At 46.7% G+C, this 13,218-nt stretch overlaps 1 protein-coding gene across 2 annotated transcripts in view; it reads left to right on the forward strand.

Annotated features, from left to right (window-relative positions):
• Positions 1–834: 834 nt before the first annotated feature.
• LOC106592517 (ORC ubiquitin ligase 1) overlaps positions 835–13,218 on the forward strand; it is a 66,074-nt gene continuing 53,690 nt past the window's right edge. The window contains exons 1-5 of one of the 2 annotated variants that reach the window (XM_045714126.1): positions 835–992; positions 1,470–1,605; positions 2,452–2,543; positions 4,979–5,200; positions 5,650–5,738. In XM_045714126.1, coding sequence (XP_045570082.1) covers positions 921–992; positions 1,470–1,605; positions 2,452–2,543; positions 4,979–5,200; positions 5,650–5,738 — 611 coding nt within the window. In that variant the 5' untranslated portion in view covers positions 835–920. The remainder of the gene's footprint in view (positions 993–1,469; positions 1,606–2,451; positions 2,544–4,978; positions 5,201–5,649; positions 5,739–13,218) is intronic. The other variant, XM_045714127.1, reaches the window with a different exon arrangement.

Raw genomic sequence — 13,218 nt, forward strand, 5'->3', positions numbered from 1 at the left:
GACCAGGGGTATTGAACTCTGACCTTACGAGGTCCAGAGCCTTCTTCTCTTCTCTTCTAGTTGATCGTTAATATGACCCACCTGGTGTCCCAGGTCTAAATCAGTCCCTGATTAGATGGGAATCACCCACCTGGTGTCCCAGGTCTAAATCAGTCCCTGATTAGAGGTGAATCGCCCACCTGGTGTCCCAGGTCTAAATCAGTCCCTGATTAGAGGTGAATCGCCCACCTGGTGTCCCAGGTCTAAATCAGTCCCTGATTAGAGGGGAATCGCCCACCTGGTGTCCCAGGTCTAAATCAGTCCCTGATTAGAGGGGAATCGCCCACCTGGTGTCCCAGGTCTAAATCAGTCCCTGATTAGAGGGGAATCGCCCACCTGGTGTCCCAGGTCTAAATCAGTCCCTGATTAGAGGGGAATCACCCACCTGGTGTCCCAGGTCTAAATCAGTCCCTGATTAGAGGGGAACAAATGAAAAAAAATGCAGTGGAACTGGCTTCAAGGCCTGGAGTTGAGTTTGAGGGGTAAAGACCGCAATTTCTGGGGAGTTGGATTTGAGGGAAGTTTTACCTGATTTTTTGAGACTGTAGAGTCGAAATAGATTTTTTTATATTTTTTTATAATTCTGTTATTTTGTAAAAAAAAAAAAACATTTCAAAAAGTTTAAAATGTTAATGAAAAACCAATATCCCCATGTCTGTCCTGTCGGAGGTTGAAAAGCACAGGTGTTCTGTCAGGTGCTGTCTATGGTCCTGAACTGTGATGTCGTCTGTCTGTCTTTGAAACGCAAAGCAGAGCAGCGGTACATTTTCTACCATTTGGCTTTCCGTAGTTATGTGGTTTTTTGAAGGCGGTGCTTTTTGTCCGAGGAGTGTTTTTTTGTTGTTGTTGTAGTTTCTCGCCGAAACTCTTGAGCAAAAACAATGGCAAACAACTTTCAAAACGTGACTCTTTCTCTAACTTTACCCATATCATGCCAGATCTGCCTTGGAAAGGTAATTCGGTTTATATTTTGTTGTGCATTTCGTTTTGGAACAACGTGTTTAGCCAATGCAACCGTTTACGTAGACAGAAATGCTAACTATGCTAGTTAGCTGTTGATTAGCCAACTTAGCTAACGTTGGCTTCCTTGCCTAGTAAATATTCGTTTAGCAAGTGATGTACATTTTGAACCTTTTGAACGATTAGTTACTCATATTTGTCTGTTGATGGCTAGTTAGCTACACATTTGTTGACTAATTACATCGACCAATTCTGGTTGGTGGCTGCAGATCAGATCATGTGTTGTTAGTTTAGCTAGCTAGCATCTTGGTGCAATTTAGTAGGAAGGCTTTGCAATGCCAAATATTAGCTATAGTTGAACTCTTCTTGATTCATCTCACAATAGCTCAGTGCCCTACAATGCACGGATAGTTGTATTGCAATCGATCATTAAAATAACCAATCTTTCTTTTTAACATTGCTGTCTGCAGGTCCGCCAGCCCGTCATCTGTGCCAATAACCACGTGTTCTGTTCTTGCTGCATGGACATTTGGTTGAAGAAGGCGAGTCAATGTCCTTCATGCCGAGTTCCCATCACCTCAGAGAACCCGTGCAGACAAATTATAGGTACGAGTAATGGCCTAACAGCTACTGCAAAATATGTCAACCTGTGGATAATTATGTCAACCAGGTTACCTGTGGATAATTATGTCAACCAGGTTACCTGTGGATAATTATGTCAACCAGGTTATCTGTGGATAATTATGTCAACCAGGTTATCTGTGGATAATTATGTCAACCAGGTTATCTGTGGATAATTATGTCAACCAGGTTATCTGTGGATAATTATGTCAACCAGGTTATCTGTGGATAATTATGTCAACCAGGTTACCTCTGGATAATTATGTCAACCAGGTTACCTCTGGATAATTATGTCAACCAGGTTACCTCTGGATAATTATGTCAACCAGGTTACCTCTGGATAATTATGTCAACCAGGTTACCTCTGGATAATTATGTCAACCAGGTTACCTCTGGATAATAATGTCAACCAGGTTACCTCTGGATAATAATGTCAACCAGGTTACCTCTGGATAATAATGTCAACCAGGTTACCTCTGGATAATAATGTCAACCAGGTTACCTCTGGATAATAATGTCAACCAGGTTACCTCTGGATAATAATGTCAACCAGGTTACCTCTGGATAATAATGTCAACCAGGTTACCTCTGGATAATATGAATCAGAAGAGAAGAGAAGAGTCTGGTTCCTCTCACGGTTTCTTCCTTCTAGGGAGGTTTTTACCTGTTGCTGTAGTACTTACTGTTTGGGGTCTAGACTAGGCTGGGTACCTGTAAAGCACTTTATGGCAACTGTTGATGTTACCAGTAACTAAAGGTGGCAGAGTTCCAATTCTTTGTTAGTGAACTGATTTCCTACTGTGGTCCTTTTTTAAAAAAAACATTTTTTAGGAGGGACAAATGAGAGCGAGTCTAACGAGAGCTATTCTGTGAAGAAACACCTCCGAAAGACCAGGGGAGAGCTTCTGTTGAGGGAATATGAAGTAAGCTAAATATGCTGCATGTTTAAACTGTAGTCTGTTTTAGTGTTTCCTTTATCTGTTTCCCCCTCTAGCAGTTTGACATAAAGAGCATTCGGAAAGTGTTCAGACCCCTTCACTTTTTCCACATTTTGTTATGTTACAGCCTTACTCTAAAATGGTTTAAATTCATTTTTCCCCTCATCAATCTATATTTAATACCCCATAGTGACAAAGAGAAAACAGATTTAAAAATTGTTTTTTTGCAAATGTATAAATAAAAGAAATTATACCTTATTTACATAAATATTCAGACCCTTTGCTATGAGACTCGAAATAGAGCTCAGGTGCATCCTGTTTCCATTGATCATCCTTGAGATGTTTCTACAACTTGATTGAAGTCCCCCTGTGATAAATTCATTAAGATTGGACATGATTTGGAAAAGCACACACCTGTCTATGTAAGGTCCCACAGTTGACAGTGCATGTCAGAGCAAAAACCAAGCCATGAGGTCGAAGGAATTGTCTGTAGAGCTCGGAGACAGGATTGTGTCCAGGCACACATCTGGGGAAGGTTACCAAGCACTGTTCATTACCTGGCCAATACCATCCCTACGGTGAAGCATGGTGGTGGCAGCATCATGCTGCGGGGATGTTTTTCAGTGGCAGGGACTGGGAGACTAGTCAGGATCGAGGGAAAGATTAACAGGACAAAGTACAGAGATCCTTGATGAAAACCTGCTCCAGAGCGGTCAGGACCTCAGACTGGGGAGAAGGTTCACCTTCCAACAGGACAACGACCCTAAGCACAAAACCAAGACAACGCAGGAGTGGCTTCGGGTCAAGTCTCTAAATATCCTTGAGTGGCCCAACCAGAGACCAGACTTGAACCCGATCAAACATCTCTGGAGAGACCTGAAAATAGCTGTGCAGCGACGCTCCCCATCCAACCTGACAGAGCTTGAGAGGATCTGCAGAGAAGAATGGGAGAAACTCCCCAAATACAGGTGTGCCAAGCTTGTAGAGTCATACCCAAGAAGACTGTAATCACTGTCAAAGGTACTGAGTAAAGGGTCTGAATACTTATGTAAATGTGATATTTCAGTTGTTGTTTTTTAATACATTTGCAAACAATTCTAAAATCCTGTTTTTGCTTTGTCGTTATGGGATATTGGGATGTCGTTATGGGATATTGGGATGTCGTAATGCTGCGATGTCGTTATGGGGTATTGCGATGTCGTTATGGGGTATTGCGATGTCGTTATGGGGTGTTGAGATGTCGTTATGGGGTATTGAGATGTCGTTATGGGGTATTGTGATGTCGTTATGGGGTATTGTGTGTAGATTGATGAGGAAAAATAACAATTGAATCTATTCTAGAATAAGGCTGTAACGTAACAAGATGTGGAGAAAGTCAAGGGGCCCAAATACTTTCTGAAAGCACCTTGTAGCCTACACCAGGGTCTCTCTTTTTGGAGCTGGGGCCCCCTTTTGTGATAAAACATTCATCTGGGGCCCCCTTTTAAACTCGAGTGAGATAAAAAATTAGCATACAAGGAGTTTTACTATGACTTTGGCTGTGCATGACCGGACGAACCAAGGCTCGGGCCCTGATTCGTCCGTTAACATCTTAAAGGCCCACCTCTTGGCATTGGAGAGAGTTTTTGTAGCTAATTTTCTGCAATACAACACATTTCATTATTTTATTTTATTTCACATTTATTTAACCAGGTAGGCAAGTTGAGAGCAAGTTCTCATTTACAATTGCGACCTGGCCAAGATAAAGCAAAGCCGTTCGACACATACAACAACACAGAGTTACACATGGAGTAAAACATGCATACAGTCAATAATAAAGTAGAAAAATAAGTCTATATACAATGTGAGCAAATGAGGTGAGAAAAGGGAGGTAAAGGCAATAAATAGGCCATGGTGGCAAAGTAAATACAATATAGCAATTAAAACACTGAAATGGTAGATTTGACAGTAGATGAGTGTGCAAAGTAGAAATACTGGGGTGCAAAGGAGCAAAATAAATAAATACAGTAGGGGAAGAGGTAGTTGTAATTTAGTTGTAGTTTAATCATGGGGCAGAGAGATTTTGTTGTTGCAGCTTTAATGCTAATATCCTGCAATTCTAGACATTTTGCCATTACACTTATTCCACGTATACTTTGGACAAAATGAATTTAAATGTTTTTTTTAATTTTTTTTAACAAATTCTGAATAATTCAGCGGCCCCCAGTTTGAGAACCCCTAGCCTACATCAGAGATCATCTCGCGACGCCGCAGAGATCCTCTCGCGACGCCGCCGAGATCCTCTCGCGACGCCGCCGAGATCCTCTCGCGACGCCGCCGAGATCCTCTCGCGACGCCGCCGAGATCCTCTGAATCACTATGTGACTTCTAAATGTAATTCTACGGTGGGACGTCTTGTCTTGTCTTTTTTTATCATTCAGGATGAAATGGAAGGTCTCCTCAAAGAGAATGAAGATCTGAGGAACAAGAACCAGAGCTTGGAGTCCCAGCTGAAGACTGTACTAGATCCCTGTACTGTAACAGCCAGCCGGAGAGAAGACCGGGGTCTAGAGCCCAGTGTTGTGGAAGACTGGAGCAACAAGCTGAGAGCAGCTACAGACGGTTACAGCTGGATAAAACTGGATGTGGAGAAACTGAAAGAGGTATTAATGAATATGATCCGTCTATGGAGGAAGCTATTGCACATAACTCATTACGATCAATAATTTTTTTAATATTCATTTTATGTTATTTTGTACATGGTGCGCAACTGCGTAAAACACCGGGAAACAATCACTGGAATGTTTCTTTTGTGTGTCAATTAAATCCCCGTAATCAGAGTCGTCAACTGTCAATTTGACGCGAAAATAAACGTTTTCTCACTGGTGGTATCGTCAGATCAACGTCACATACGTACAAAGATGACAATACACAAAGTAACTGACCAAATAATGTCTGAAACTTGTGCAGTTCCAGAATGTAATGTAATGTAATAGAATATATATATATATATATATATATATATATATATATATATATATTACATTACATTACATTCTGGAACTGCACAAGTTTCATACATATTTATATATATATATTTCTTCTACTCAAGGCTAACAAGATGTTACGGTGTCAGACTATTGACCTGGTCCAGAAGAACGTGAGGTTGAAAGCGGAAGTTGCCAGTAGATCTCCTCAGAAGTACGTACTGGTCCTATGTTTTACTGTTGTGTGTATTATGGAATGTTCTGGATTGGTTTCAACTGGGATGGTAATGGACTACTGGGTGGAATGTTCTGGAGTGGTTTCAGCTGGGATGGTAATGGACTACTGGGTGGAATGTTCTGGAGTGGTTTCAGTTCAACTGGGATGGTAATGGACTACTGGGGAATGTTCTGGAGTGTTTTCAGCTGGGGTGGTAATGACTACTGGGGGGAATGTTCTGGAGTGGTTTCAGTTCAACTGGGATGGTAATGGACTACTGGGGAATGTTCTGGAGTGGTTTTAGCTGGGATGGTAATGGACTACTGGGGGGAATGTTCTGGAGTGGTTTCAACTGGGATGGTAATGGACTACTGGGGGGAATGTTCTGGAGTGGTTTCAACTGGGATGGTAATGGACTACTGGGGGGAATGTTCTGGAGTGGGTTCAGCTGGGATGGTAATGGACTACTGGGGGGAATGTTCTGGAGTGGGTTCAGCTGGGATGGTAATGGACTACTGGGGGGAATGTTCTGGAGTGGTTTCAGCTGGGATGGTAATGGACTTCTGGAGGAATGTTCTGGAGTGAGTTCAGCTGGGATGGTAATGGACTACTGGGTGGAATGTTCTGGAGTGGTTTCAGTTCAGCTGGGATGGTAATGGACTACTGGGGGGAATGTTCTGGACTGGTTTCAGTTCAGCTGGGATGCTAATGGACTACTGGGGGGAATGTTCTGGAGTGGTTTCAGCTGGGATGGTAATGGACTACTGGGTGGAATGTTCTGGACTGGTTTCAGCTGGGATGGTAATGGACTTCTGGATGAATGTTCTGGAGTGGGTTCAGCTGGGATGGTAATGGACTACTGGGGGGAATGTTCTGGAGTGGTTTCAGCTGGGATGGTAATGGACTTCTGGAGGAATGTTCTGGAGTGAGTTCAGCTGGGATGGTAATGGACTACTGGGTGGAATGTTCTGGAGTGGTTTCAGTTCAGCTGGGATGGTAATGGACTACTGGGGGGAATGTTCTGGACTGGTTTCAGTTCAGCTGGGATGCTAATGGACTACTGGGGGGAATGTTCTGGAGTGGTTTCAGCTGGGATGGTAATGGACTACTGGGTGGAATGTTCTGGACTGGTTTCAGCTGGGATGGTAATGGACTACTGGGGGGAATGTTCTGGAGTGGGTTCAGCTGGGATGGTAATGGACTACTGGGTGGAATTTTCTGGAGTGGTTTCAGTTCAGCTGGGATGGTAATGGTCTACTGGGTGGAATGTTCTGGACTGGTTTCAGCTGGGATGGTAATGGACTACTGGGTGGAATGTTCTGGAGTGGTTTCAGTTCAGCTGGGATGGTAATGGTCTACTGGGTGGAATGTTCTGGACTGGTTTCAGCTGGGATGGTAATGGACTACTGGGGGAATGTTCTGGAGTGGGTTCAGCTGGGATGGTAATGGACTACTGGGTGGAATGTTCTGGAGTGGTTTCAGTTCAGCTGGGATGGTAATGGTCTACTGGGTGGAATATTCTGGACTGGTTTCAGCTGGGATGGTAATGGACTACTCTGGGGAATGTTCTGGAGTGGGTTCAGCTGGGATGGTAATGGACTACTGGGGGGAATGTTCTGGAGTGGGTTCAGCTGGGATGGTAATGGACTACTGGGTGGAATATTCTGGAGTGGTTTCAGTTCAACTGGGATGGTAATGGACTACTGGGGAGAATGTTCTGGATTGGTTTCAGCTGGGATGGTAATGGACTACTGGGTGGAATGTTCTGGACTGGTTTCAGCTGGGATGGTAATGGACTACTGGGGGGAATGTTCTGGAGTGGGTTCAGCTGGGATGGTAATGGACTACTGGGGGGAATGTTCTGGAGTGGGTTCAGCTGGGATGGTAATGGACTACTGGGGGGAATGTTCTGGAGTGGGTTCAGCTGGGATGGTCATGGACTACTGGGTGGAATGTTTTGGAGTGGTTTCAGTTCAACTGGGATGGTAATGGACTACTGGGTGGAATGTTCTGGAGTGGTTTCAGCTGGGATGGTAATGGACTACTGGGGGAATGTTCTGGATTGGTTTCAGCTGGGATGGTAATGGACTACTGGGGGGAATGTTCTGGACTGGTTTCAGCTGGGATGGCAATGGACTACTGGGGGGAATGTTCTGGAGTGGGTTCAGCTGGGATGGTAATGGACTACTGGGGGGAATGTTCTGGACTGGTTTCAGCTGGGATGGTAATGGACTTCTGGAGGAATGTTCTGGAGTGAGTTCAGCTGGGATGGTAATGGACTACTGGGTGGAATGTTCTGGAGTGGTTTCAGTTCAGCTGGGATGGTAATGGACTACTGGGGGAATGTTCTGGAGTGGTTTCAGCTGGGATGGTAATGGACTACTGGGTGGAATGTTCTGGACTGGTTTCAGCTGGGATGGTAATGGACTACTGGGGGAATGTTCTGGACTGGGTTCAGCTGGGATGGTAATGGACTACTGGGGGGAATGTTCTGGAGTGGGTTCAGCTGGGATGGTAATGGACTACTGGGGGAATGTTCTGGAGTGGTTTCAGTTCAGCTGGGATGGTAATGGACTACTGGGTGGAATGTTCTGGACTGGTTTCAGCTGGGATGGTCATGGACTACTGGGTGGAATGTTCTGGAGTGGGTTCAGCTGGGATGGTAATGGACTACTGGGGGGAATGTTCTGGAGTGGGTTCAGCTGGGATGGTAATGGACTACTGGGTGGAATGTTCTGGAGTGGTTTCAGTTCAACTGGGATGGTAATGGACTACTGGGGGAATGTTCTGGAGTGGTTTCAGCTGGGATGGTAATGGACTACTGGGGGAATGTTCTGGAGTGGGTTCAGCTGGGATGGTAATGGACTACTGGGGGGAATGTTCTGGAGTGGGTTCAGCTGGGATGGTAATGGACTACTGGGGGAATGTTCTGGAGTGGTTTCAGCTGGGATGGTAATGGACTACTGGGGGAATGTTCTGGAGTGGGTTCAGCTGGGATGGTAATGGACTACTGGGTGGAATGTTCTGGAGTGGTTTCAGTTCAGCTGGGATGGTAATGGCTACTGGGTGGAATGTTCTGGACTGGTTTCAGCTGGGATGGTAATGGACTACTGGGGGGAATGTTCTGGAGTGGGTTCAGCTGGGATGGTAATGGACTACTGGGTGGAATGTTCTGGAGTGGTTTCAGTTCAGCTGGGATGGTAATGGTCTACTGGGTGGAATGTTCTGGAGTGGTTTCAGCTGGGATGGTAATGGACTACTGGGGGGAATGTTCTGGAGTGGGTTCAGCTGGGATGGTAATGGACTACTGGGGGGAATGTTCTGGAGTGGGTTAGTTCAGCTGGGATGGTAATGGACTACTGGGTGGAATGTTCTGGAGTGGTTTCAGCCTGGGATGGTAATGGACTACTGGGGGAATGTTCTGGAGTGGGTTCAGCTGGGATGGTAATGGACTACTGGGGGAATGTTCTGGAGTGGGTTCAGCTGGGATGGTAATGGACTACTGGGGGAATGTTCTGGAATGGTTTCAGCCTGGGATGGTAATGGACTACTGGGGGAATGTTCTGGAGTGGTTTCAGCTGGGATGGTACTGGACTAATGGGGGAATGTTCTGGAGTGGGTTCAGCTGGGATGGTAATGGACTACTGGGTGGAATTTTCTGGAGTGGTCTTCAGCTGGGATGGTAATGGACTACTGGGGGAATGTTCTGGAGTGGTTTCAGCTGGGATGGTAATGGACTACTGGGTGGAATGTTCTGGAGTGGTTTCAGTTCAGCTGGGATGGTAATGGACTACTGGGTGGAATGTTCTGGAGTGGTTTCAGCTGGGATGGTAATGGACTACTGGGGGAATGTTCTGGAGTGGTTTCAGCTGGGATGGTAATGGACTACTGGGGGAATGTTCTGGAGTGGTGTTCAGCTGGGATGGTAATGGTCTACTGGGTGGAATGTTCTGGAGTGGTTTCAGTTCAGCTGGGATGGTAATGGTCTACTGGGTGGAATGTTCTGGAGTGGTTTCAGCTGGGATGGTAATGGACTACTGGGGGAATGTTCTGGAGTGGGTTCAGCTGGGATGGTAATGGACTACTGGGTGGAATGTTCTGGAGTGGTTTCAGTTCAGCTGGGATGGTAATGGACTACTGGGTGGAATATTCTGGAGTGGTTTCAGTTCAACTGGGATGGTAATGGACTACTGGGGGAATGTTCTGGAGTGGGTTCAGCTGGGATGGTAATGGACTACTGGGGGAATGTTCTGGAGTGGGTTCAGCTGGGATGGTAATGGACTACTGGGGGAATGTTCTGGAGTGGTTTCAGCTGGGATGGTAATGGACTACTGGGGGAATGTTCTGGAGTGGTTTCAGCTGGGATGGTAATGGACTAATGGGGGAATGTTCTGGAGTGGGTTCAGCTGGGATGGTAATGGACTACTGGGTGGAATGTTCTGGAGTGGTTTCAGCTGGGATGGTAATGGACTACTGGGTGGAATGTTCTGGACTGGTTTCAGCTGGGATGGTAATGGACTACTGGGTGGAATGTTCTGGAGTGGTTTCAAGCTGGGATGGTAATGGCTACTGGGTGGAATGTTCTGGACTGGTTTCAGCTGGGATGGTAATGGACTACTGGGGGAATGTTCTGGAGTGGGTTCAGCTGGGATGGTAATGGACTACTGGGTGGAATGTTCTGGAGTGGTTTCAGTTCAGCTGGGATGGTAATGGTCTACTGGGTGGAATGTTCTGGACTGGTGTTCAGCTGGGATGGTAATGGACTACTGGGTGGAATGTTCTGGAGTGGTTTCAGTTCAGCTGGGATGGTAATGGTCTACTGGGTGGAATGTTCTGGACTGGTTTATCTGGGATGGTAATGGACTACTGGGGGGAATGTTCTGGAGTGGGTTCAGCTGGGATGGTAATGGACTACTGGGTGGAATGTTCTGGAGTGGTTTCAGTTCAGCTGGGATGGTAATGGACTACTGGGGGAATGTTCTGGACTGGTTTCAGCTGGGATGGTAATGGACTACTGGGGGAATGTTCTGGAGTGGGTTCAGCTGGGATGGTAATGGACTACTGGGGGGAATGTTCTGGAGTGGGTTCAGCTGGGATGGTAATGGACTACTGGGTGGAATGTTCTGGAGTGGTTTCAGTTCAACTGGGATGGTAATGGACTACTGGGGGGAATGTTCTGGAGTGGTTTCAGCTGGGATGGTAATGGACTACTGGGTGGAATGTTCTGGAGTGGTTTCAGCTGGGATGGTAATGGACTACTGGGGGAATGTTCTGGAGTGGGTTCAGCTGGGATGGTAATGGACTACTGGGGGAATGTTCTGGAGTGGTTTCAGCTGGGATGGTAATGGACTACTGGGGGAATGTTCTGGAGTGGTTTCAGCTGGGATGGTAATGGACTACTGGGTGGAATGTTCTGGAGTGGTTTCAGTTCAGCTGGGATGGTAATGGACTACTGGGGGAATGTTCTGGAGTGGTTTCAGCTGGGATGGTAATGGACTACTGGGGGAATGTTCTGGAGTGGGTTCAGCTGGGATGGTAATGGACTACTGGGGGAATGTTCTGGAGTGGTTTCAGCTGGGATGGTAATGGACTACTGGGGGAATGTTCTGGAGTGGTTTCAGCTGGGATGGTCATGGACTACTGGGGGAATGTTCTGGAGTGGGTTCAGCTGGGATGGTAATGGACTACTGGGGGAATGTTCTGGAGTGGTTCAGTTCAGCTGGGATGGTAATGGACTACTGGGGGAATGTTCTGGAGTGGTTTCAGCTGGGATGGTAATGGACTACTGGGTGGAATGTTCTGGAGTGGTTTCAGCAACTGGGATGGTAATGGACTACTGGGGGAATGTTCTGGAGTGGTTTCAGCTGGGATGGTAATGGACTACTGGGGGAAAGTTCTGGACTGGTTTCAGCTGGGATGGTAATGGACTACTGGGTGGAATGTTCTGGACTGGTTTCAGCTGGGATGGTAATGGACTACTGGGGGAATGTTCTGGAGTGGTTTCAGCTGGGATGGTAATGGACTACTGGGGGAATGTTCTGGAGTGGTTTCAGCTGGGATGGTAATGGACTACTGGGGGAATGTTCTGGAGTGGTTTCAGCTGGGATGGTAATGGACTACTGGGGGGAATGTTCTGGAGTGGGTTCAGCTGGGATGGTAATGGACTACTGGGGGGAATGTTCTGGACTGGTTTCAGCTGGGATGGTAATGGACTACTGGGGGAATGTTCTGGAGTGGTTTCAGCTGGGATGGTAATGGACTACTGGGTGGAATGTTCTGGAGTGGTTTCAGTTCAGCTGGGATGGTAATGGACTACTGGGTGGAATGTTCTGGACTGGTTTCAGCTGGGATGGTAATGGACTACTGGGGGAATGTTCTGGAGTGGTGTTCAGCTGGGATGGTAATGGACTACTGGGTGGAATGTTCTGGAGTGGGTTCAGCTGGGATGGTAATGGACTACTCGGGGGAATGTTCTGGAGTGGGTTCAGCTGGGATGGTAATGGACTACTGGGGGGAATGTTCTGGAGTGGGTTCAGCTGGGATGGTAATGGACTACTGGGGGGAATGTTCTGGAGTGGGTTCAGCTGGGATGGTAATGGACTACTGGGTGGAATGTTCTGGAGTGGTCAGTTCAGCTGGGATGGTAATGGACTACTGGGGGAATGTTCTGGAGTGGTTTCAGCTGGGATGGTAATGGACTACTGGGGGAATGTTCTGGAGTGGGTTCAGCTGGGATGGTAATGGACTACTGGGGGAATGTTCTGGAGTGGGTTCAGCTGGGATGGTAATGGACTACTGGGGGGAAATGTTCTGGACTGGTTTCAGCTGGGATGGTAATGGACTACTGGGGGAATGTTCTGGAGTGGTTTCAGCTGGGATGGTAATGGACTACTGGGTGGAATGTTCTGGAGTGGTAGTTCAGCTGGGATGGTAATGGACTACTGGGGGAATGTTCTGGACTGGTAGTTCAGCTGGGATGGTAATGGACTACTGGGGGAATGTTCTGGAGTGGTTTCAGCTGGGATGGTAATGGACTACTGGGGGAATGTTCTGGAGTGGTTTCAGCTGGGATGGTAATGGACTACTGGGGGAATGTTCTGGAGTGGTTTCAGCTGGGATGGTAATGGACTACTGGGGGAATGTTCTGGAGTGGTGTTCAGCTGGGATGGTAATGGACTACTGGGTGGAATGTTCTGGAGTGGGTTCAGCTGGGATGGTAATGGACTACTGGGTGGAATGTTCTGGAGTGGTTTCAGTTCAGCTGGGATGGTAATGGACTACTGGGTGGAATGTTCTGGACTGGTTTCAGCTGGGATGGTAATGGACTACTGGGTGGAATGTTCTGGAGTGGTTCAGCTGGGATGGTAATGGACTACTGGGTGGAATGTTCTGGAGTGGTTTTCAGCTGGGATGGTAATGGACTACTGGGTGGAATGTTCTGGACTGGTTTCAGCTGGGATGGTAATGGACTACTGGG

Source organism: Salmo salar, unplaced genomic scaffold (assembly GCF_905237065.1).
Source record: "Salmo salar unplaced genomic scaffold, Ssal_v3.1, whole genome shotgun sequence".
NCBI classification, from domain to species: domain Eukaryota; kingdom Metazoa; phylum Chordata; class Actinopteri; order Salmoniformes; family Salmonidae; genus Salmo; species Salmo salar.